Below are 26,994 nucleotides of genomic sequence, written 5' to 3' on the forward strand. Positions count from 1 at the left end.
GCACATTGTGAAAGTTCTTGATGATTTTGATTTTCTATCCTTGTAAGTTACATAAAGTGCACAGATCTTTAGGGTTTACCTCTGATTTTACCACACATGCAGATACTGTGTCCTCACCATTTCCAGCACGCTTCAAGGCTCTCTCATGGTGGTTTCCAGTCACTATCCCCCCACGGTGACCACCCTGGAATTAAGTCACCAAATGTTAGCTTTGCCTTTTTTGCACTCGATCTGCCTTCTCAAATGCTACCAAATTTCCCCCATGTAACCTTCTAGAAGGTCTGTTTTCCCCCTTTACATTTAGGTGTACAATTAATCTGGAAATAATTTTAACTTATGGTACGAGGTATGGGTGTGTCAACTCCCCCCCCATAGGACATCCAATTCACCTGATTCATTTATTTATTTACTTTTTTTTTTTTTTTTTTGCGCGGTACGCGGGCCTCTCACTGTTGTGGCCTCTCCTGTTTCATAGCACAGACTCCGGACGCACAGGCTCAGTGGCCATGGCTCAAAGGCCTAGCCGCTCCGCAGCATGTGGGATCTTCACGGACTGGGGCGCGAACCCACGTCCCCTGCATCGGCAGGCGGACTCTCAACCACTGCGCCACCAGGGAAGCCCTCAACTGATTTATTGAAGAGTCTTCACCATTGCACTGCAGTGGCACTTTTTGCCTTAAATCAGATGATGGTACACGTGTGGGTCTGCTTCTACGCTCTCTGATCTGTTGTTCCCTTGGTCTGTTTGTCTAGCTTTACATAAAACCATACTATTTTAATCATGGGATAAGTCGATATTCAGTGTGTATCCTTCAATTTTCCTCCTCTTTGTCTTTGCTATGCTTCACCCTTTGCATCTTCACAGGAATTTCAGAATCGGCTCGTTAATTTTGACAAAAATGCGTCTACCAGGACTTTGAGATGGCACTGAATTTATAGATCAATTTGGGAAATTTTTTAATATAAATTCATTTATTTAGTTAGTTTTGGCTGCCTTGGTTCTTCGTTGTTGTGCGTGGGCTTTCTTTAGTTGCAGCGAATGTGGGCTACTCTTTGTTGTGCTCTGCGGGCTTCTCATTGTGGTGATTCTCTTGTGGAGCATGGGTTCTAGGCACGTGGGCTTCAGTAGTTGTGGCTCGTGGGCTCTAAAGCACAGGCTTAGTAGTTGTGGTGCACGGGCTTAGTTGCTCCGCAGCATGTGGGATCTCCCCAGACCAGGGCTCGAACCCGTGTCCCCTGCATTGGCAGGCAGATTCTCAACCACTGCACTGGGAAGTCCCTGGGAAATGTTTGAGAACAATATTGAGTCTCCCAATCCACAAATACAAAATAGATCTCGCTCATGAAATTTCAAGCAATATTTTGCAGTTTTCTGTATAGAGGCTTATCACACCTTTCTTTAGACTTATTTCTAGTCATTCAATATTTTTGATGCTATTGTCAATGGTACTTTTAGTTCAGTTATCTAATTGTTTTGTAATATACAGAAATACAGTTGACTTTTGTACACTGACATTCTACCTAGCAACTCTGCTAAATTCACTTAATTCTAACAGTTTATCTTCAGGGTTTTTTTTGGTTTTCTAACCACATAACCATATTGTATAGAAATGGCTAAGTTTTCTTTCCTTCTTTCCAATGTTGAATTAAAGAGGTAATAGTTGTAATTTTTTCTATTCTTATATGCAAGGAGAGAGCATTAAGCATTAAGTATTTCACCTGAAATAAAATCATGATGTGTTTGCAACATGAAGTGTCTGTGATAGATTTCTTTTGTAAATATGCTTTATCAGATTAAGGAAGTTCCTATTACTAGATTTAAGAGCTTTTGCTATAAATACCTGTTTAATTTCATCACTTTTTTTCTGTGTCTCAGGTTGGTTTTTCTCCCTTATTCTGTAACTGTATGGATCTCAGTGTGTGTGGGTTGTTTGTTTTGGCTGCACCACGTGGCATGTGGGATCTTAGTTCCCTGACCAGGGATCAAACCCATGCCCCCTGCACTGGAAGCCTGGAGTCTTAACCACTGGACAACCAGGGGAATCCCCTGTTTTGGGGGTTTGTTTGTTTGTTTTAACATTAAACCATCCTTGCATGGATACAATAAACCATACTTGATCATGATATAATTTTTATATATCACTAGATTCCATCTGTTAATTCATTGTTTAGGATTTTTGCATCTCTGTTCATGAGAAATAAATGTCTACATTTTCATTTTTTTCTAGTGTGTTTGTTGAATTTTGGCACCAAAGTTATGCAGGTCTCAAAAAAAGTATTGGGAAGCATTCTCTCACTTTTTCTATTCCCTGCAAAATTTTATAGAATTGGAATTATTTCTTCTTTAAATTTCAGAAGAATTCACTAGGGAAGGCATCTAGACTTCAAGCTTTCTTTGTGGAAAGGTTTTTAATTTTGGATTCAATTTCTTCAATAGATTTAGGACTGATTTGTTTTTTATTTCTTCTTATATCCAATTTAAGTTGTGATTTGTAAGGAATTTGTCCTTACTATCTAAACTGTCAAATGTGTTTGCCTATTGCATAACCTTCTTTTACATTATTTACTTTCATGTAAAATCTGTTGTGATATCCCATTTCATATTGGATACTGGCAATGTATTTTTTTCCTCTCTCTTGCTTTTTCTTTTTTTCCCAGTATTTTATTTTATTTTAACATCTTTACTGGAGTAAAATTGCTTTACAATGGTGTGTTAGTTTCTGCTTTATATCAAAGTGCATCAGCTATACATATATCCCCTTATCTCCCTCTTGCATCTTCCTCCCACCCTCCCTATCTCACCCCTCTAGGTGGTCACAAAGCACCAAGCTGATCTCCCTGTGCTATGCGGCTGCTTCTGTCTTGCTTTTTCTTGATCAGAAGTGAATTTTATTAATCAAATTAATTAATCAAATTAATCAGTGGCAATTTCTCTTTTGTACATTTGGTTCCTATTTAATCAATTTCTGCTCTTCATTATTGCCTTCCTGCTACTTCCTCTGAGTTTAATTTGCTTTTCTTTTGTGGCTTCCTGAAATAGAAGGCTAGATAATTGGTTTTCAACCTTTTTCTTAATACATTAACGCTATACATTTTCCTTCACTTTTTACCATTGTATTTTACCATCATTTATGTAAAAATATTGCCTAATTTCTGAAATTTCTCAATCTAATATTACTATTTTTGTAATTAAGAAGTATCTGAGAGGAAAATACTTTGAGACTAATATTTGTTCCTCATAATATTTTTGCTTACAAGTTTTAGTATTCATTAATTCCTGCCTGAAACAATCTTTACTATAGTAGCTGCCTAATGACAATTTTCTAATTTCATCATTTCTTCTACATTTATCAGTTGGAATTCACCCACCATAAATGGTTTTTCTCCAGCCCGCTCCATTATTTCAGTGTGACCTATTTATATTTACTTTTTTCTTCTGTGTGGTTCTTCGTTCTTTCAAATAATTTATTTTGTAATTTAGGCTTCATATTGTTCCAGTTGTTCTTTTATATCTTCTTATAGTGCCCCGAATCCCACTTTTCTCCGTTATTATCAGCCTAACAGTTAAAGTGGTGTCCTTTGCTTTCCTCCTAATATCAATGGCAGTATCTTACTTCCCCCAACCCTCTTTCCTCTTCTTATGCTCACTTCATATTCTTACTTTACCAGAAAATATCTTTATATAGTATTCTTCCATCTTTGCTCAACCCTCATTTTTGTCTTAGATGTAAAATTAAATATATTAAATGCTCACCATCAGCCCTTTAGCTGGAAGCTCAACCTCTAGTATATTCCTCAAAATATTAATTTTTGTATATGGTGTAAGTATAGACCAAGACACATATTTTTCTCAAACAGATGTGCAAGTGTTTCAGCACCATTTTCTTTGTAAAGACTATTCTCTTTCCAATGAATTTATTTTGTAATTTTGACAAAAATCAGTTCACTATGTAGTGTGTAGTTTTATTCAGGACTCTCTTCTGTTTCACTAATCTATGTGTCTGTCCTTTCACAATACCACACTGTCATAGCTACTGTAGCTTAATGACAGGCCTGGAAATCAAAGAGTATATGTCTTGCAACTTTGTTTTTCCTATTCAAAATTGTGAGTATTCTAGTTCCTTTGCTATTCCACATAAATTTTAGAATGTGTGTCAGTTTCCACAGAAAATCTTCCTGGGAATTTTATTGGAATGGGATTGAGTCTAAAAATCCGTGTGGAGAACACTGACACTTTAACGACATTGAATCTTCCAATCCATTAACAGGGCACCTCCTCCCATTGTCCAGGTCATTATTATTCCCTTCTTCATTGTTGTTCTCAGCATACATTTCATGTCACTCACATTGAACTATTCCATGGTTTTTGGTGCTATCATAAATAGCTGTGCATTTTAACCCTAATTTTCCATTGTATATCACAAGTATGTAAAAATAGAACTGATTTTTGAATATTGATTTTACATTTTGCTGTCTTGCTAAACTGACTTGTTATGGTGGCTTTTTTAGTGTGTGTGTAAAGTTTTAAATGGAGTTTGAGTGAAGGCAGTCATGCTGTCTCTGAATAGTTGTCGTTCTTCCTTTCCAATCTGTATCTTTTTAATTTCTTTTTCTTGCCTTATGTAGTCAGCTAAGTCTTCCAGTACAATGCTGAAATAGAGTGGTGAGAGTGGATATAATTGACTTGTTCTTAATCTTAAGGGAAGCTATTCACTCTTTCACCATTATGACATTAATTGTAGACCAGTGGTCCCCAACCTTTTTGGCACCAGGGACCAGTTCCACGGATAACAATTTTTCCATGGACCAGGGGGCGGGGGGATGCTTCAGGAGGTAATGCGATTGATGGGGAGTGATGGGGAGCAGCAGATGAAGCTACGCTCACTCGCCTGCTGCTCACCTCCTGTTGTGTGGCCCAGTTCCTAACATGCTGCAGACCAGTACCAGTACTGTGGTGCTCCCTGGGGGTTGGGGATCCCTGCTGTAGACATTTTTCAGGTGTGCTTTATTAGTTTGAGGAAGCTACTTCCTATTCCCAGTTTTCTGAGGTTTTTTATCATGAGTGCTGTGGAATTTGAACAAATGCTTTTACTACACCTGTTGATGTGACCATATGATTTTTATGAATTAGGTATGAATTAGTTATTGGATTTTGAATAGAGTCAACCTCAGCTCTGTATTCCCAAGATAAACTCAAATTTGCCTTCATGTATTACCCTTTTATATATTACTGGATTTAATTAACTAATATTGAGGCTTTTACATCTATGTTCATGAAGAACATTTGTAGTTTTAAAAAAATTTGTAGATTTTTCTTTTAATCAGTGTGACACTGATTTCATAAAAACTATTAAGAAGTATTTGTCCATCTATTTTCTGGAAGAGTTAGTATAGAATGGCTATTACTTCTTTCTTAAATGTTTGATAGAAATCACCAGTGAAATGATCTGAGCCTGGATTTTTCTTTGTTGGGAGAATTTTAACTATGAATTTCTTTAATAAATGTAGCACTATTCAGGTTACCCATTTCATATGAAGTTTTGGTGGTTTGTGTCTTTCAAGAATTTAGTCCATCAGAGTTGTCAAATTTGTGTTTTGTGTTGCTTACCCCTTCCACTGTTTTTGTTTCACTGGTTTCTGGTCTTATCCTTACTATTTCATTCCTATTTACACTGGGCTTTACTCTTCTTTTCCTAGTTCCTTAAGGTAGGACTTTATTGATGTGAGACCCTTATTCTTTTCTAATGTAAGCATTTAGTGCCATTAATTTCCCTCTACACACTGCTTTTTCTGCATCTCAAAAAATTCGATATGTTGTATTTTAATTTGTACATGTATATAATAATTCAAAATATTTCCCATATTTTTCTTGAAATTTCTTGGAGCCATGAATTACTTAGAATTGTGCTGCTTAATTTCCAAGTGTTTGTCGATTTTTCTGTTCTTGTTGCAATTGGTTTCTTGTTAAACTGCACTATAGATGGAAGAAATTTTGAATGGTTTCAATTATTTTAAAAATGTTAAGATTAATGACTTAGGACATGACCTGTATTGATGAATGCTTCACAGGTAATTGAAAAGAATACATACTCTGCTATTGGATATTCTAGACATGTCTACCAGGTCTAGTTTATTGATGGCATTATTCAGTGCTTCTACAGCCTTGCTGATTTTTGGTCTCCAAGTTATGTTACTGAGAAATAACTGTTGAAGTGTCCAACTAAAATGGTAGAGTATATTTCTCATTTCAGTTCTGTTTTTGCATGATTTTGAAGCTTTCTTGTTAAGTGCATGCACATTTAGGATTGTCTTTTTGATAAAATGATGCTTTTCATTATATAAGGTACCTATATATTCCTGATAATTTTCTTTGCTCTTTGAATATATATTTACTTCCAGAAAAGGGTACATATTTTCTAATGTCAGCTCTCAGGCTGGGAGATAAGGTGGGGCTGAATCAATCTGATCTGTATTTCAGCTGACTGAGCTTTGTTGAAGCTTTTGGTTGAGTTAGTGCAAAACTGCCTTCAGATATTTTGAGGGCAAATCAGAATGTTTCCCTCAGCAGGGCCTGGAATCTGAGCACGGAGACATTGTAGAGATTTGTTTGTGCTCACAGCCAAGCTGCCAGCTCTCAGAGCTGTGCAAAACAACTCCTTGCCTACAGCCTGTAGTTTAAATATTTGCCTGTAGTTTATTTTGGTTTTTCTAAATAGACAATCACATGTGCAAGCAATAGGATTTTTGTTTCTGCCCCAAACCCCAATTCCTTACAACTTTCTGTTCTCACATATTGGCTAGAACTTCCATTATATTGCTCAATAAAATTGATGGGCATTCTTTTTCTTAATTTAAAGGTATACATCTACTGTTTTATCATTAAATATGACATTTGTCAGTTTTTGGAATATACTCCTTGCAAAGTTAAAGGAGTTAATTTCTATCTCTAATTTAATAACATTTTAAAATCATCTATGGGTATTATAGCCCATCAAATGATTTATCTACACATACTGAGATACTCATATGGCTTTCTTCTGGCAGTGTGGTTAATTTTACAAAAAGATTTTCTAATATTAAATCTTCCAAACACCCTGATGTGTTTTAATTAGGATCAGATTCAGGTGCACATAACAGAACCAACTCTCCTCCCAACGAAAAAAGAAAAGATGCCATGAACAAGACAGTCCATCTCCCTTTTGTGTAAAAATATGCCCAGACTTGGTGGCCTAGGGCTGGCACAGCAGCTCCATCATTACCAGAGAGCCACATCACTCTTATCTCTCTACTGCACTCAAGCAGACAGCTTCCACCCTCAAGAGGAATTCAGGTTCTAAGATGGCTGCTGAGTCTCCGAACATCCAGCATGTTGCATATTAAAAAGAAAAGATAGGGCTTCCCTGGTGGCGCAGTGGTTGAGTGTCCACCTGCTGATGCAGGGGACACGGGTTCGTGCCCCGTTCCGGGAAGATCCCACATGCCGCGGAGTGGCTAGGCCTGTGAGCCATGGCCGCTGAGCCTGCACTCCACAATGGGAGAGGCCCGCGTACTGAAAAAAAAAAAAAAAAAAAAGATGCAAGCACACTAGGGGCCTTTCCCCACTTGTTTTCCTTTTGAAAAACCTTCCCATTATCCCTCTCGGTAACTTCTATGTCCATTTCATTACTCAGAATTAGCAGCATGATCACACTTAGCTACAAAAAGAATGGAGAAATGCAGCTTTTTAGCCGAGCACATCACCATTATGAAAAATACAGTGATATTGTTGGTAATGAAGAAATATCGGGTTCACTACTAACAGTCTGCTACACTTAATAATGTCATGACTTAAAAAAATAAAAACTCTACATTACTAGATGCATTTTTGCTATAATTCCATTTAGGATTTTTAAATCTATGTTCACAAATGACTTTGTCATTTCCCCCCAAAATGTCTACTTCCTGTGAAATATTGTAAAATGTTAGAATTATCTTCCCTTTAACTTTCCTGAAAATTATCAACTATTACTGAAAGTCTCTGGAACCTCTTTCTTTTCTGGGGCTGGGGCAGAGTTAGAGGAAGTAGGTAGATTTTCAAGCCAGAAATTCAATTTTTAACTTTCCTATTTTGTTTACTGGTTGCTGATCTACTGATTTTTGTTAAGGTTCATTTATCTGGAAAATTTTCCATTTCATTTAAAATCAGACCCAATACAGCATTATCCTTTCACACAGTATTTGATTTATGCCTTCAACATTATGCTGACATCTCTGGCTTCTACTGGGAGAGGCTGAATGTGGATTTGCATCACACGATACAGCACCTTTAAAATCTAATTGACCCTGGATAATAGGAAACAGAGTACGTGTTTATTCTTTATTTTGTGTATGTATCTTCCTTGGAACATCAATGACAAAATACATATTCATGGTATTTTCCAGGTTTAAGGGACAGACTGTAGCCGATATCTAAAATTCTTTCCTTATGCAAGCCTTCTCTTCCCTTCTGTAAATCATCATTCTTCACCCCAGGTCTATTGATAATGAGCTGAACACATAAGGACTTGGGATTCATAAATCATTGACTACGTCCTTCAAGGAAGATGCAGTGTCTTTGGGTAAGAGATGGGATTCCCCACTGAAGTAAAGAGCACAAAGTAGTGGGTGTTTCAGAAATATTTGCAGTTTTGAATCCTCATATTCCTCCAAGATAGCCTAACCTAATTTTCAGATTAATGCTCATTCACATAAGGTAACTGGTGAGGCTGTAAAAAAAAAACCTGACTTTCTAAGTACGCAACTGGTGGAATGACTTTTCACCATCCTGAATCTATAGCTATACATACACACTTCAGCAGCATCACTTAAAGGTATCACTTAAATGTACTGAGAGGATACAAGATAGTTCAAATTAACAGAGAAGTGAACTAGGATTAAAAAGGGACAATAACTAAAGCTATTCTGGGTAATCTATATAGAAGAAACTAATTAATACTAGCAGTAAGATGCTACCTGAGAACAAAAGCTAAGTTTGATTTTCTGTACTAAGGAGTCCATTAAAAATTTATATTCTGAACTATCTCAGCCAACTCCTGGCAGGGCACATTGAATGATGATCCCATCATGACTGCATACACTGTGAATTCTCTTAAAGGAAATCAAGGTGTTCTAACCAGAGAAGGCAAAACAGATTGCAGATACACAATCACATGAAACGTGCACTATATTGATTATATAACTAAAGAGGTAGCTTTCAGGACCATTTACAAAGGGTACGAAATAATAGAAAAGGTTTAAAGTATGGAAATGCACTTTTAATGCCATATTATTCTAGTAAGGAGTTGTATTTTTAAATAAGAATGTTGCTATGCAGAGTAGAAACCCCTGGAAAATGGTATTGTTATCTAGCTAATTTACCTATCAAATGTGGCATTCACAAGAATATGCAAAACTACACAAAACATATTTTATAGTACAGAAAGGAAGATAACACCTAAACATCCCTGCAGGTCTTATGATGTGATCCTTATTGTTATCCTGATTATTACATTGATTTACACAGGTTCAAAAATCTTTATGTTCTACTATGAGCATACCTAACATTGATAGTTGAATACATTCTCTAATCATTTCCTAAAAGTTTGGAACATTTGGAACATAATTTCCCTTAATTTGTAAAGGAAATTATTTTTTTCCAAATGAATCAAAATAATAGTAAATAAACCTTCCTGCTGAGGCTTTACCCCATCTGAAATATTCATAGATCTTCATTCATTCAAATATTTTTTTCTTTTTTTTTTTTTTAACTAGAAGTTTGTCATTCCTAGATGAAGAATTTCCCTAACTTATAGCATGGTTTCTCCACGGTATGAGCTTATAATATAATACCTGCAAACCATTCATTTATGTTTTCTCTCATTAAAATCCTAATTCTTAATAAACTATGAATTTCATTTGCATTATGGAATTTCCTCTTTGTGGATGTTAGTATATTAAAAAATGGCTTTCTGAAATTCATTTCATTCATAATGTTCCTCACCTGCACAAACTTACAAGACTCCCTGCTAAGAACTTTCATAGGGTTCACTGAATTCATAGAGTCCCTTGTGCACATGTACTGATATTTTTTGTGTGTATAAAAAACAGCGTCCCACATGTCATATATACATGGCGTACAATGAGATGATTCCATTTACAGAGTTTCTCTCCTGTACAAATTTTCTGGGAATTCCTGTGAATTGACTTTTGAGAGAAATTTTCTTACATTTACTTCACCAATATGTTTATCATCTGTGTGAGTTCTCTGATGCATAATGAGCTGTGACTTCCAACAAAAGGCCTTCCCACATTCACTGCACTTACAGGGTTTCTCTCCTGTATGAGTCCTCTGATGTGCACTAAGAATTGATTTCTGAGAGAAGGTTTTTCCACATTCACTGCATCCATAGGGTTTCTCCCCTGAATGAGTCCTCTGATGTACAATGAGCTGAGACTTCCTAATGAAGGCTTTTTCACACTCATTGCATTCATAGGGCTTCTCTCTTGTGTGCATTCTCTGATGTACAATGAGCCGTAATTTTCCACTGAAGGACTTCTCACATTGACTGCATTTATAAGGGTTTTCCCCTGCATGAGTGCGCTCGTGTACAATGAGTAGCGACTTCCAAATGAAGGCTTTCCCACATTTGTGGCATTCATATGGTTTCTCTCCAGAATGAGTTCTCATGTGTATAATGAGGTATGACTTGCTACTAAAGGCTTTCCCACACTCACTGCACCCATAAGGTTTTTCCCCAGCATGAGTTCGCTGATGTGAGATGAGCTGATCTTTTCTATTAAAGGCTTTCCCACATTCACTGCATTCATAAGGATTCTCCCCTGTGTGAATTCTCTGATGTACAATAAGTTGTGAATTGAAACTGAAGGATTTCCCGCATTCACTGCATTCATGTGGTTTCTCTCCTGTGTGAGTCCTCATATGTATGATGAGGTAGGACTTGCTCCTAAAAGCTTTCCCACATTCAATGCATCCATAGGGTTTCAATCCTGTGTGACTTCTCTGATGTACAATGAGCTGTGACTTCAAACTGAAGGCTTTTCCACACTGATTACACCCATAGGGTTTCACCCCAGTGTGTGCTCCCTGATGCACAATAAGCTGTGACTTGAAAGTAAAGGATTTCCCACATTCACTACAACCATAGGGTTTCTCTCCTGTGTGGGTTCTCTGATGTACAATAAGATTCGACTTTGTATTAAAGGCTTTCTGACATTCACTGCATTCAAAGGGTTTCTCTCCTGTATGAGTTCTCTGATGTATCACGAGCTGTGACTTCAAACCAAAAGTTTTCCCACAGTCACTGCATTCATAGGGCTTCTCCCCTGCATGAGTTCTCTGGTGTGAAATGAGCTGGTATTTCCGACTGAAGGCTTTCCCACATTCACTGCATTCATAGGGATTCTCCCCTGTGTGAATTCTCTGATGTACAATAAGTTGTGAATTGAAACTGAAGGATTTCCCACATTCACTGCATTCATGTGGTTTCTCTCCTGTGTGAGTCCTCATATGTATGATGAGGTAGGACTTGCTCCTAAAAGCTTTCCCACATTCAATGCATCCATAGGGTTTCACTCCTGTGTGACTTCTCTGATGTACAATGAGTTGTGACTTCAAACTGAACGCTTTTCCACACTGATTACACCCATAGGGTTTCACCCCAGTGTGTGCTCCCTGATGCACAATAAGCTGTGACTTGAAAGTAAAGGCTTTCCCACATTCACTACAACCATAGGGTTTCTCCCCTGTGTGGGTTCTCTGATGTACCATGAGGTTAGACTTTGTATTAAAGGCTTTCCGACAATCACTGCATTCATAGGGTTTCTCCCCTGTATGAATCCTTTGATGTATAATGAGTTGTGATTTCAAACCAAAAGCTTTCCCACAGTCATGACACCCATAGGGTTTCTGTCCTGAATGAGTTCTCTGGTGTGAAACGAGCTGGTCTTTCCTACTGAAGACTTTCCCACACTCACAGCATTCATAGGGATTCTCCCGCGTGTGAATTCTCTGATGTATAACAAGTTGTGAATTGAAACTGAAAGTTTTCTGACAAACACTGCATTCATGTAGTTTCTCTCCTGTGTGAGTTCTCTGATGAACACTGAGGTAGGACTTGCTGCTAAAGTCCTTCCCACATCCATTACATTTGTAGGGTTTTTCTTTTGCATGAGTTCGCTGATGCACCACAAGGTATGACTTGCTGCTGAAGGCCTTCCCACAGTAACTGCATTCAAAGGGTTTTCCTCCCATACGTATTTGTTGGCATATGAGCTGTGACTTTCTGTTGGCAGTTTTTCCAGATTCATTACTTTCACAGTATTTTATCCCAATAATAGCTTGCTCATGTTTAGAATGGAAGGACGATTCCCTATGTGCATGAAACCCATTAGGATTCTTTCCGGCATAATTATTACCGAAATCTGTAGTATATTTCAAACTCTTTCCATTTGTGACACATTTATGAAGTTTTTGTCTTGAAGAAACATAATCTGTACTAAGAAGACATAGTTTTCCAAAGGCAGTACACTGATAGCCTTTTGACATACTTCTTAGCTTGCCTTGATTTTCCTTATGCCATTCCATACGACCATCAATTTCCCAGACTTCGTCTAGAAATGAAAATACTCATGTTATAAATAGTAACATGATCCTAGTATAGCATAAAATTGACTTAAAAATGCTGTATCATGAGGTTTTTCTTAGTTTCAGATATCAGTTCTGAATGTAAATAAAATCTCAAGTGTAAATGTACCCAAACTCCTGGGCACTGGGGAAAACAAAACAAATCAAAACATGTAATAGGCAAAGGGAACTGACAATAAATAAAGGTAGTCTTGAGTTTCAAATTTTTACAAAATGCCTTCTTTAGAAAGCACAAAGAAAAATGAGCAAAACAGAAAGAGGTGGGGTCTTCCCTGGTGGCACAGTGGATAAGAATCCACCTGCCAATGCAGGGGACGTGGGTTTGAGCCCTGGTCCAAGAAGATCCCACATGCTGCAGAGCAACTAAGCCCACGTGCCACAACTACTGAGCCGTGCTCTAGAGCCCATGAGCCACAACTACTGAAGCCCATGTGCCACAACTACTGAAGCCCGCGCACCTGGAGCCCATGCTCCGCAAAAGGAGAAGCTACTGCAATGAGAAGCCCGTGCATCATAAGGAAGAGTAGCCCCCGCTCGCCACAACTAGAGAAAGCCCGCGTACAGAAACGAAGATGCAATGCAGCCAAAAATTTATTTATTAAAAAAAAAATATATATATATATAAAGATGTGGGAAAGGATCTCTGAGCATTAGCTTCATTCAACAAATAATCGTTAAATATCTATTATGTGCCAAACACTGTGCTAAGCTCAGGAGAAAGAGCAGAACCACTGCAGATTGGTTTACAGTCCTCTTGGGAATAAAGTTCCACTGAATACCCAAATAGATGAAAATAAACTCACAAGAAACATCGTCGACATGTTTCAGAACACTGACAAGCAGCAGCTAATAACGCTTTCAGAGAAACCAAAAAAGCTTCATATAATGGGTCAAAATTTAGAATGGATCTGACTACTCATTAGCATTGCTAGGAGAGAAAAAACAGAGCATTCAGGAGTAAAGTATAAACATTTTCAGAGGCATAGGTCTCAAATTTTATATCAAATGCACTCTTTCACAGGAAGCTACTATGAAGGGTGTTCCTTTCACAGAAAGCTACTATGAAAACAAACCAAGAAAAAAGATGACACAAAAAAATAGAAAAGAAAATCTGAAAGGAGATTCCAGGTTAAAAACTGTACAACCAGGTTTTGAGAAAAATCAGCTTACACTGGAGCAAGTCAAAAGACATGGGAGTGATGTCACCAGGAAGATGAAATTGACAGAATCACTAATTCAGCTGAATGTACCAAAAGAATATTTAGACATGTGAAGAAGAGTCTGGGGTTAAATTAATTATAAATACATTAATGATAACACTGAAAACTGGGCAAGGAAGTAAAACAACTCAAGAGAAAAAATGATTTATGAACGAAAACTAGCCATTGTACACTTGCATGACTTACCTGTGAACAGAAATTACATGGTTGTAAAGATTTAAAAACTGAAGACTGATCTAAGTATGAAACAGCTTTTGATTAGGATGATGGAGGTATGGGAAGAGACAGTGTGTATATCATGGGGAGTATGAGGGGAGGAGGATGAAAGAGAATTAAATCTTTACCCTTCACACTAAGTAATTAGGAGGAAATCAAGGTGCAAGAGAATAAGCTGGTTATTTAGAAAACATGGACATAAATACCATAAAGAGCTAAAGAGATGAAGTTGTTTTTCTCTGAGGGGAATGAAAAACAGATGGGGCAGGGTGGCCAGAATGCTGTATAAACATAAACCCAACCCAACTCCCACCCCCCAACCAAATTCCAAAAATACAAAGTAGATAGGGAACTAGACACAGGACTAAGTCCTCAGTCATAATCAAAAATATTTGGAGGTTGAACAGAAGAGAGAACGGGTAGAGTTGACCTAGATGTCCTGAAGTAATATGCTGACCAAGGCAATGTACAGAAAAGGGTATTAAGAGAACATAGAAGCAGGTCAGGTTTGAAGACAGCAACATCACAGGATCTTAACACCTCATTTCAGGTTTCCCTACATCCTAAATCTGAACCCTCTTATTCATTTTGTACACAACCTCCAAATTATATTTTCCCAAACATCAATTCCCACTGGGACAGTACCCACACCCCTGCAGTGAGAAATGAACATAAGCATGTTTGACTATTACAGTGGCTTTGGAGGGAGCATTACTGGCTATTACTGGGTTGGCCAAAAAGTTCCTTCGGTTTTTAAGTAAACATAAAAGATACATTTTCCATTTTAACCAAGAACTTTACTGAACAACATATTCACCATTTTGTTCCACTACCTTCTGCCATTTTTCAGGCAACTTCATAATTCCATCTTCCCAAAACTTTTTAACTTTTTGAGCAAAGAACTGTTCCCAGGTGCCTTTTACCATCTTCCAGGGAATTAAAATTTTTTCCATTAAGAGAATTTTGTAAACACTGAAATAAATGGAAATCCAAAGGTACATTGTCTCGTGAATACGGCAGATGAATCAGAACTTCCCAGCCAAACTGTAACGGTTTTTGCCTGGTCATCAAATAAACATGTGGTCTTGCATTATCCCGATGGAAGATTATGTGTTTTCCATTGAGTAATTCGGGATGTTTTTTCTCGAGTGCTGCTTAGAGTTGGTCTAATTGGGAGCAGTACTTGTTGGAAGTAATCATTTGGTTTCCAGAAGAAGCTCATAATAGAGGACTCCCTTCCAATCCCACCATATACACAACATCACCTTCTTTGGATGAAGACCAGCCTTTGGTGTGGTTAGTGGTGGTTCATTTCGCTTGCCGCACGATCTCTTCCGTTCCACATTACTGTACAGTATCCACTTTTCATTCGCCTGTCACAATTCGTCTTAAAAATGGAACGTTTTCATTATGTTTAAGTAGAGAATCGCGTTTGAAAATATGGTCAAGAAGGTTTTCTTCGCTTAACTTACATGGAACCCAAACATCAAAGCAATTAACATAACCAAGCTGGTGCAAATGATTTTCAACGCTTGATTTGGATTTGGATTTTGCATATGTCGGCCATCTCCCTTGTGATATAATGTTAATTGTCCTCAATTAATGTCTCAATTCGATTGCTATCAACTTCAACTGGTCTACCTGACCGTGGAGCATCATCCAGAGAAATCATCGGCATGAAACTTCGCAAACCACTTTTGACATGTTAGATCAGTCACAGCCCCTTCTCCATACACTGCACAAATCCTTTTCTGCATTTCAGTTGCAGTTTTACCTTTCTTGAAATAATACAGTACAATAGGCCAAAAATGTTGCTTTCTTCTATCTTCAATATTAAAATGGCTACACAAATATTCACCAATTTTGATTTTTTTTTAATGCACATTGATACGACAGCTGTCACAATACAATCTAACAAAACTGTTTCGAATGAAGTTAAAGACAACTAAGTGCTACTAGAGCCATCTTACAGAAAAAACTGAATGAACCTTTTGGCCAACCCAATACACGGTCTTAAACTCAGAAGTGTTTCCATCAAGAAGACAACAGGCCAGTGAGTAATTAACCTTTGCCCTCAAATCATATTTGCTCATGTTTGGCTGTCACTGTTGTCCCTGTAGACTCTGAAAGTTCATGGATACTGAATCTGTCAGTTTCTGTACTTCACCCTTCCAATCCTTCTGTTGCTGGCACCACACTCCTGCTTATTTTCCCTTGGTTCCCACATCTCTGGCTTCCTTCATTTCATTTCCCAGGAAATCTAATGTACTTGCTGTTGAGCATTTTCTTTACAACAATAATTGCAGGAAATTAATCATTGCTGGTATCTCTAGGGAGAGCACAAAGAATTCAAGAAATAAGGACAGAATACCAGAGCCAGTGAGTAGAAGACAGGAATTCACAAGATTAAAGATTATTTAAACATGATTCAAGACTGCATTAAACATGATTACTGAATGTGGCCCATCTTGAGTTTAGCCACAGAAGACAATGGAAGAGGAAATCATGCTAAGACAGCAGAACCCGGGCTCACCAGGCCATGGCCACAGCAGGAAGCCCCGGTACAGCCTGCCCAGACCGGGTTCCAATGCTTCTCTGTTGTGCCACTCCTGCTGGTCTCCCAGAATGAGGTTCCTGCTGTACCTACCCTGTACTTCTCTCTGCCACTCTACCTGTCTGGTTGGTTGTACATAGATAACTTATCTTTAATTATAGATCACCAGACCATGAAGAACCACCACATCTGATTAGAAACAAGGAGCCTAGACTTGCATTAATATACTAGAGGAATGACAAGAGGGGTGATAGAATATTTTGAAGACGAATGGATGGAAAGAAGGGTGTGACTGGATGATGCCTAACCAAAGAGGTAGATGGAGGTGGACAGTGCTGCCTACCCAGCTGTTCTGCTGCCCTTTTCCTGGCTGGCAGAAACCTGATTTTATTTCCTACCTCCATTTGTAAGGCCATGTGCTGCAGTTAAGAAAATGGGGACCCACCTCCATACCCCTGCTGACAGTGAAGCATGATATAGCTGGCCTGTTGAGTGATGGCCCTGTTTCCCTCACCAGAGTCTTCTTTACACAGGGATATGTGATAAAATTCTAGCCTGCTCAACATGGTAAGTCTGCTGGGGCCTCCTGAAATAGATTTTAATACCTGATTAAAAGGGCCATGTGGGAAGAAACAGTCTTTCTTATTCCACTGCCCACTGGTATATCTGCAGGTGTTAGCTGGAACTGTAAGAGGCATCTGATGACCATGAGGGGTGGAAATCTGAGAAATACTGACGTAGTTAGAATGGCAAGGCAGAGACAGACGTTTGGGGATTTAGTAAGTCAGTCAGTCCCACATCAGGACATTTTGTGATGTTTGGTAAATAAAGCACTTCTGCCTAAATAGTTTGATTTAGGATTAATCAAAAATTGCAGCTGAAACAATCCTAATGATACAAAGGTTAACTGTTGATTTATCCTGCCACACTTATGACGGAATACATAGTTGCTTAGGGAAATATATCTGACAGTAACATCAGGATGAACTAATAGTATAAAAAGAGTAAAAGGTATAAACTTGGCTAAGAAGTAGAACAAGCAAGAAATGGAATAATGGAATTCCCTGGTGGTCCAGTGGTTAGGACTCCATGCTTTCACTAACAAGGGCCCGGGTTCAATCCCTGGTCAGGGAACTAAGATTCCATAAGCCGTGTGGTGTAGCCAAAAAAAAGAAAAAAGATACTATTGGGAATTATCTCATTCCCAATGAGAAGGAGGTGGGAATTGAGAAGATGGAGGCCCTAAAAGACTTATTTTTGAAGGACCAAAATACTAACAGATTATAGCAACCCTAGTGAAGAGAACTGCATAAAAAGGAGATTTAGGCTCACGCCCCAGTGCCAGGAGGAAGAACCAGGAGCACAGTAGAACTAACAAACAGGAAGGTGAGAAGAAGTTATCATACAGCTATGGGGCAGCAGAGGAGACATTCCAATTCCAGTTTCTGAAAAATGAGACAAGGGAGTGGCCCATGCAGGGAAGATGCCCTGTGGACTAATCAAACCCAGTACCAAAGGGCAGATGCAAGAGGGATGGGGCTGTCAGCCACCAATACAGAAAGAAAAAGCTTAAATCTTCAGAATGGAAGTCTTTTAAAACTTACAATATACGAGGAAAGTGGGGAATATAAGAAAGACCCCTTTGGACTCAGAGGAAAGAGCACGTGAGAGCAGTAAAGCATGAGGAGAATAAGCACTGTGTTGTGCAGTGTGAGAGTGGGTTCCATGGGGTTCACTTGAGTAAGGTGCGGGGAAAGGCTTCAGGCAAGAGAACTGATGTTATCAAATGATGCAGGAGTACACTCAGAAAGAACAGTGATGACAAAGCCACTAGGAAGGAGAAGCAGAAAGGGTAGAACCTCCTAACACATAGGTTTCAAGAAGGAAATCGGAACTGTGGTTGGTGAATGTGAATGGAAGTATTTTTTAAAAAATAGAAAAAAAGTAGAAGGGGTGTGAAAGTCACATGAAAAGAGGTAGAGAGGAAAAGCTTGCTTAACTGCATAATGAAATGAGTCTAACACCACGGGAAAGTAAGAAGGAAGCTGAGAATGCCACAGAGGAGATTAACTAAGAGACTATGGTTACAAATGACCCAAAAGTACAAACACGAAGGGAACATCACGTCAGAACTCACACCAATTCTGAGTAAGGAGGAAAAGATCTAAATGTCCTGACCACTCACCCAGATGGCCCTCACTTGGAATTTGCATCATCCACAGCTCTTCTTGTTCCAACTGGAAAATGATATTTGGTTTGGTGTGTTGATACCCTGTGAATAGAAAATCACAGACAACCTGGCCCAAAACTGCCTAGGACCATGGGATTCAGCAGAATGCGGAAGACCTGGTTTAGAGGCGGCGTGATGAAGCTGCCCTTTTGCACTTTGGCAAAGTAAACACCATTCAACCAGCAGATTCTGATGCCAAAGGGAGAATAAGAAAATCTGGCCTCTAAATATAAGCCCCAAATCACCAAGTATTGTACAAAAGTGCTCCAGCTTTCAGCAACTAACAAGGGAAAGCCTGGAGATGACACACACTCCTTTCAGGGAAGGGGTACTTACCCAGGGACACCAGGTTGCTATAGTTCTCCAACATCACACTCCTGTACAGGTGCTTCTGAGCTGGGTCCAGCAGCTGCCACTCCTCCCAGGTAAAGTCCACAAACACATCCATGAATGACAATGGTCCCTGAAACAGCATATCCCCATTCAATTGCAAATCATTTTACTGAGTTTGTAGTAAACAAAAGGCTGCTAAGGGTGTCCATTATTTACATTCTACTTTGGGAGAAAAGCAAACGTTTACTGAAAATATCCCATCAATATGCATTAAATCAGTTAACCTCTCTTTCAGCATGTAAGAATACCATGTGCCAGGTATTCAACTAGGAGCAGGTAATATAAAATGGATGAAAGACAGAAGTGTTCAGCCTTGCAGAGAACAGCAAAGATTAAACCCATAAAAATGTAACAGGCAGTCAAAGATGCTATGACAAAAGGACATGCAGAGAACATGGGCACAAAGGGGAAAGCAAGCAATGCTGCTTGAATGCACCAGGAGCTACCACTGAAGAGAAGACGTTAAAATTTCATGAAATAAAAAAGGCAACAGCTGTAAGTAGCAGCCATGGTGTGGGGCGACAGATCTGAACACGAAGATACACAGATGGTAAATCAGCATACGAAAAGATGCTCAACATCATATATCTTAGGGAATTGCAAATTAAAACAGTGAGACACCATTACACATTTAGAATGGCTAAGATTATCAAAAATGGACCCCAAATTTGAAAATGAAATTCCCAATTTGATGAAGACATGAATATAAACATCCAAGAATCTGAACGAACTCCAAAAACGATGAACTCAAAGAAACACATATGCTCAAATTTTCAATAGACAAAGAGAGAACCTTGAAAGCATCAAGAAAGCAATGACTTGTTTCCTACAAGGGCTCCTCAGTAAGATTATAAATAGATTTCTCATCAGAACCTTTGGAGACCAAAAGGCAATAAACCCATATATTCAAACAGCTAAAAGAAAAATAAACTACCAGCCAAGAATCCTATATCTGACAAAACTGTGCTTCAAAAGTGAGGTAGAGGGCTTCCCTGGTGGCACAGTGGTTAAGAATCCGCCTGCCAATGCCAGGGGCACGGGATCGAGCCCTGGCCCGGGAAGATCCCATGATCCCACATGCCGTGGAGCAACTAAGCCCGTGGGCCCCAACTATTGAGCCTGTGCTCTAGAACCCATGCTCTGCAACAAGAGAAGCCACCGCAATGAGAAGCATGTGCACTGCAATGAAGAGTAGCCCCCACTCGCCACAACTAGAGAAAGCCCACATGTATCAATGAAGACCCAACACAGCCAAAAATTAATTAATTAATTAACTAATTAAAAAGTGAGGTAGAAATGAAGACATTCCCAGAAGAACAAAAGGTAGTTTGTTACCACTAGACCTGCTTGGCAAGAGATGCTCAAGGGAGTCATGCATGTGAAATAAAAACACTAGACAATATCTTGAAGCTGTTCGAAGAAATAAAGATCTGAATAAAGGTAAATATCTGGGCAATTATAATGGTAGTATATTTGTGCCTCTACATTTCATTCTCTACATAATTATAAGAGACAAATGCATTTGAAATAATTATTATTTGACATTTCGGGGCACACAAGGTATAAAGATGTAATTCTGTGACATCAGCAGTCAAAAGGGGTGGGACAGAGCTGTAAAGGAGCATAGTGCTTGTATGTTATTGAAGTTAAGCTGTTATAAATTCAAATCAGAATGCTATAACTTTAGGAAGTTAAATGTAATCCCACGGCAACCACAAAGAAAATAGTTATAAAACTTACACAAAAAGCAAATGAGAAAGGAATTTAGACATTTCACTACAAAAATTCAACTAATCACAAAAGACAGTGATTGCAGGAACTGAAGGACCAAAAACCTATAAGGTATAAAGAAAATAGCAAAAGGACAGAAATAAATCCCTCCTTATGAGTAATTACTGTAAGTGTAAATCAATAAAACTCTCTAGTGAAAAGACAGAGTTTGGCAAAATGGATTAAGAAACATGACTCAAATATGCTGTCTATAAGAAACTCACTTTAGATCCAAAGACACAAACAGATCGAAAGTGAAAAGATGGATAAAGATATTCCATGCAAGTAGTAACCGAAGTACAGCAGGGGTGGCTATACTAACATCAGACAAATCAAAAAGGTTGTAAGAAACAAAGAAGGAAATTACATATTATTAAAGTTTCAGTACAGCTAGCAAGATAGACAATTATAAACAGTTACACCTAGTAACAGATCACCAAAATATATGAAACAAAAACTTACATAATTGAAGGGAGAAATAGTTTTACAATAATAGTTGGAAACTTCAAAACCCCACTCCCGATAATGGATAGAACAATCAGAAAGAAAATAAGTAAGGAAACAGAATTTAAATAAACTACCTCTAACAGACATATACAGAATATTCTACCCAAGAACAAAATATACATTCTTCTCAAGTACACATGAGACATTTTCCAGGACAGACCATATGTTAGGCCTCAAATTAAATCTCAATAGATTTAAAAGATAAATATCATACAAAGTATCTTCTCTGACCACATAGGATGAAGTTAAAAATCGCTAAAAGCAGAAAAAAAGGAAAATTCACAAATCTGTGGGAATTAAACAACATGGCCTTAAACAACCAATGGATCAAACAAGTCAAAAGGGAAATTAGTAAGTACTTAGACATGAATGAAAACAAAACACAGCATAAAGTTGTTGGGATGGAGCAAAAGCAGTGTTAAGGGGAAATTTTACAGTTAAAAACATATTTAGGGGCTTTCCTAAAGATTCTCAACAGTGGTTGAGAATCTGACTGCTAATGCAGGGGACACGGGTTCAAGCCCTGGTCTGGGAGGATCCCACATGCCGCGGAGCAACTAGGCCCGTGAGCCACAACTACTGAGCCTGCGCGTCTGGAGCCTGTGCTCCGCAACAAGAGAGGCCGCGATAGTGAGAGGCCCATGCACCGCGATGAAGAGTGGCCCCCGCTTGCCACAACTAGAGAAAGCCCTCGCACAGAAACGAAGACCCAACACAGCAAAAATAAATTAATAAATTAATAAACTCCTACCCCCAATATCTTCAAAAAAAAACAACACATTTAAAACAAGAAACATCTCAAATCAATAATCTAACTTTACAACTTAAGGAAACAGAAAAAGAACAAATTAAACACAAAGGTAGCAAAAAAGAAGGAAATAAGATTAGAATACAAACAAAATAGAAACTAGAAAAACAATAGGAAAAAAAAAAATCAATGAAACCAGAGCTTAGTTCTTTGAAAAGATCAGCAAAATTTGATAAATCTTCAGGTAGCTAGACTGAGAAATAAAAAAGAGAAGACTAGAATTACTAAAATCAAGAATGAAAGTGGGGAAATTAGTACTGATTCTACAAAAATAAAAATGATTATTGGAAAGTACTATAAACAATTGTATGCCAACAAATTGGATAACTTAGTTGAAAGGAATGAATTCCATTTGTGTTTCTATCAAGATCAAATCACAAAGAAATAGGAAATCTGAATAGATCTATAACTACTAAGGAGATTGGGTCTGTAATCAAAAATCTCCCCCCAAAGAAGAAAAGCCCAGGTTTCACTGGTGAATTTTAACAAATATTTAAAGAAGTAATAACATCAATCTTTCTCAAACTTTTCCAAAAACCTAAAGAGGAGGGAACACTTCCTAAGGCTCTGATACCAAATCCAGACAAAGCCACTGTAAGAAAACTACAAACTAATATTCCTCATGAACATAGATGCAAAAATCTTTAAAATAATAGCAAATCAAATTCAGCAGCTTATTAAAAAGATCATACACCACGACCAATGGGATTTATTCTTGGAATGCAAGGATGGTTCAACATTTGAAAATTGCTCAATGCAATATATCACACTAACAGAATGAAGTTAAAAAGATGATTATCTCGATGCAGATTACCTCAATTGAAGCATCTGACAGAATTCAACACTCTTTCATGATAAAAACACTCAACAAAGAAGAAATAGAAGGAAAGTACCTCAACATAATAAAACCCACATCTTAAACACCCACAGTGAACATCACACTCAATGATGAAAGACTAAAAGCTTTTCTTCTAAGATCAGGAATGAGGCAAGAACGCCTGCTCTCGAGACTTCCCTGGTGGTGCAGTGGTTAAGAATCTGCCTTCCAATGCAGGGGACGTGGGTTCAATCCCTGTTCAGGGAACTAAGATCCCACATGCTGGAGGGTAACTAAGCCCACGCACTCTAGAGTCCATGCACCACAACTAGAGAGAAGGCTGTGCACCACAATGAAAGATCCCGCGTGCTGCAACTAAGACCCAATGCAGCCAAATAAATAAATAATTTTTTTTTTTTTTTTTTTAAAAAGGAATGCCTTCTTTCTCCACTTCTATTCAACATAGTGCTTCAAGTTCTTGCCAGAGCCACTGGGCAAGAAAAAGAAATAAAAGGCATCTAAATTAGAAAAGGAGTAAAATTATCTCTGTTCATTGACAATATATTCTTAAATATAGAAAATCTTAAAGATTCCACACACATACACATACACACACGCACAAAACCTAGTTAGAACAAATGAATTCAGCAAATAACAGGATACAAAGTCACACACCAAAATCAGGTGCATTTCTATACACTAACAATGATCAATCTGAAAAGCAAATCATGAAAATGATTCCATTTATAGCATCATCAAAAAGTAATAACTGAACCTAGGAGGTAAATGACTTGTAGAATGAAAACTGAAAACCTTGCTGAAAGAAATTAAAGAACATATAAATACATAGAAACACACCCTCTGTTCCTTAATATTAAAATGTTAACACTACCCAAAGTGATCTACATAGTCAATGCAACCCCTAATAAAATTCCGATGATGTTTTTTGCAAAAACAGAAAAACCCACCCTAAAATGCATATGGAAGCTCAAGGGACCCTGAAGAGCCAAAACAATCTTGAAAAAGAACAAAGCTGGAGGACTCATGCTTCCTGATTTCAAAACTTACTACACGGGACTTCCCTGGTGGTGCAGTGGTTAAGGATCCTTCTTCCAATGCAGGGGATGCGGGTTCGATCCCTGGTCAGGTAACTAAGATCCCACATGCTGCGGGGCAACAAGGCCAGCACACCACACTGAGCCCACACACTCTGGAGCCCACGCACCATAACCAGAGAGAAGCCTGTACACTGCAACTGGAGAAGACTGCATGCCACAACAAAAAGATCCTGCATGTTGCAACGAAGATCCTGCATACCACAACTAAGATCCAATGCAGACAAATAAATAAATAAATAAATAAATATTTTTTAAAAAAACTTACTACAAAGCTACAGTAATCAAAACGATGTGGTATTGGCATAAAGGTGACAATGGAATAGAACAGAGTCCAGAAGTAAACCCCTGCATATATGGTCAAATGATTTTTGCAATGGTTCCAAGACCATTTATGGGGAAAGTCTTCCCAATAAATACCACTGGGAAAACTGGATATCCACATGAAAAAAATGAAGTTGGACCCTCATCTAACACTATATAAAAATTAACTCTGGGCCTCCCTGGTGGCGCAGTGGTTGAGAGTCCGCCTGCCGATGCAGGGGATACGGGTTCGTGCCCCGGTCTGGGAGGATCCCATATGCCGCGGAGCGGCTGGGCCCGTGAGCCATGGCCGCTGGGCCTGCGCATCCGGAGCCTGTGCTCCGCAATGGGAGAGGCCACAACAGTGAGAGGCCCGCATACCGCAAAAAAATAAAAATAAAAAAAAATAAAAAATTAACTCAGAATGGATGAAAGACCTAAATGTAAGACCTAAAACTATATAAACCCTTAGAAGAAAACATAGAGCAAAAGCTTCACAATGTTAGATTTGGCAATGATTTCTTGAAAATGACACAAAAGGTACAAGCAACAAAAGAAAAAACCAACCAATTGGACTTCATGAAAATTAAAAAATTTTTTGCATCATAACACAACATCAGGGCTTCCCTGGTGGCGCAGTGGTTGGGAGTCCGCCTGCCGATGCAGGGGACATGGGTTCGTGCCCCGGTCTGGGAAGACCCCACATGCGCAGAGCAGCTGAGCCTGTGAGCCATGGCCGCTGAGCCTGCGCATCTGGAGCCTGTGCTCCACAACGGGAGAAACCACAACAGTGAGAGGACCGCGTACTGCAAAAAAAAAAAAAAAAACCACACACAACATCAACATAGTAAAAAGGCAACTCCCAAAATGGGAGAAAATATCTGCAAGTCATATATCTTATAAGGGATTAATATCTAGAATATATAAAGAACTAAAACTCAACAACAAAAAACAACCTATTCAAAAATAATCAAAGGATTTGAATAGACATTTCCCCAGAGAAGATATACAAATGGCCAATAAGCACATGAAGATGCTGAACATCACTAATCATAACAAAAATGCAAATCAAAACTATAATGAGGGACTTCCCTGTTGGCGCAGTGGTTAAGAATCTGCCTGCCAGGCTTCCCTGGTGGCGCAGTGGTTGAGAGTCCACCTGCCGATGCAGGGGACACGGGTTCATGCCCTGGTCCGGGAAGATCCCACATGCCGTGGAGCAGCTGGGCCCGTGAGCCATGGCCGCTGAGCCTGCACGTCCGGTGCCTGTGCTCCACAACGGGAGTGGCCACAACAGTGGGAGGCCCGCGAACCACAAAAAAAAAAAAAAAAAAAAGAATCCGCCTGCCAATGCAGGGGACACAGGTTCAAGCCCTGGGCCGGGAAGATCCCACATGCCACGGAGCAACTAAGCCTGTGCACCACAACTACTGAGCCTGTGTGCCACAGTTACTGAAGCCCACGCACCTAGAGCCCATGCTCCGAACGAGAGAGGCCACCGCAGTGAGAAGCCAGTGCACTGCAACAAGGAGTGGCCCCACTCGTCAAAACTAGAGAAAGCCCACGCAGCAGCGAAGACCCAACACAGCCAAATAAATAAATAAATTAATTAATTAAAAAAAAACTATAATGAGATTCCGCTCACACTCATTAGGATGGCTATCAAAAACCATAAAAATAACAAGAGTTGGCGAAGATGTGGAATAATTGGAACACTTGTACACTGCTGGTGGGGATACAACATGGTGTAGCTGCTGTGGAAAACAGTTTGGTGGCTCCTCAAAAAATTAAAAATTATTATTACCATACGGTCCAGCAATTTCATCTCTGGGTATATCCCCAAAGGAAGTGAAAGCAGGGTCTTAAAGAGATATTTCTACATCCATGTTCATAGCAGCATTAATATTCACAGTAGCTAAAACGTGAAGGCAATCTAAGTGTCCATGGATGGATGAATGGATAAGCAAAATGAGGTATATACATACAACAAATTATTATTCAGCCTTAAAAGGAAGAAAGTTCTGCAGTATGCTATAACAAGGATGAACCTTGTGAACATTATGTCAAGGGAGATAAGCCAGTCACAAAAAGACAATTACTGTATGATTCCACTTACATGAGGTAACTAGCGTAGTCAAAATCATAGAGACAGAAAGTAGAATGGTGCTTGCCAGGGGTTATGGGGAGGGGGGAATTGGGCGTTAATGTTTAATGGTATAGAGCTTCAGTTTTTCAAGAGGAAGAGTGTTGTGGAGACGGATGGTGGTTCTGATTGCCAATGTTATGAATGTATTTAATACCACTGAACTGTCACTTAAAATGGTTAAGATGATAAAAGAAAATACATGTGCAGAAATACGTATGCTCCAAAATACAAAC

General features: G+C 38.7%; 1 protein-coding gene across 3 annotated transcripts in view; it reads right to left on the reverse strand.

The window, feature by feature from the left end:
• Positions 1-112: 112 nt before the first annotated feature.
• LOC309814721 (zinc finger protein 268-like) overlaps positions 113-26,994 on the reverse strand; it is a 47,484-nt gene continuing 20,602 nt past the window's right edge. Inside the window, exons 4-6 of one of the 3 annotated variants that reach the window (XM_082640802.1) lie at positions 19,239-19,365; positions 18,858-18,944; positions 113-184 (exon numbers count right to left, since the gene is read on the reverse strand). In XM_082640802.1, the coding sequence (XP_082496928.1) occupies positions 144-184; positions 18,858-18,944; positions 19,239-19,365 (255 nt within the window). In that variant the 3' untranslated portion in view covers positions 113-143. Of the gene's footprint in view, positions 185-7,905; positions 12,649-18,857; positions 18,945-19,238; positions 19,366-26,994 lie in introns of those variants that run through there. The other 2 variants (XM_082640801.1, XM_082640803.1) reach the window with 2 other exon arrangements.

Source organism: Mesoplodon mirus (genome assembly GCF_964341445.2).
Source record: "Mesoplodon mirus genome assembly, chromosome: 13".
Lineage (NCBI taxonomy): Eukaryota > Metazoa > Chordata > Mammalia > Artiodactyla > Ziphiidae > Mesoplodon > Mesoplodon mirus.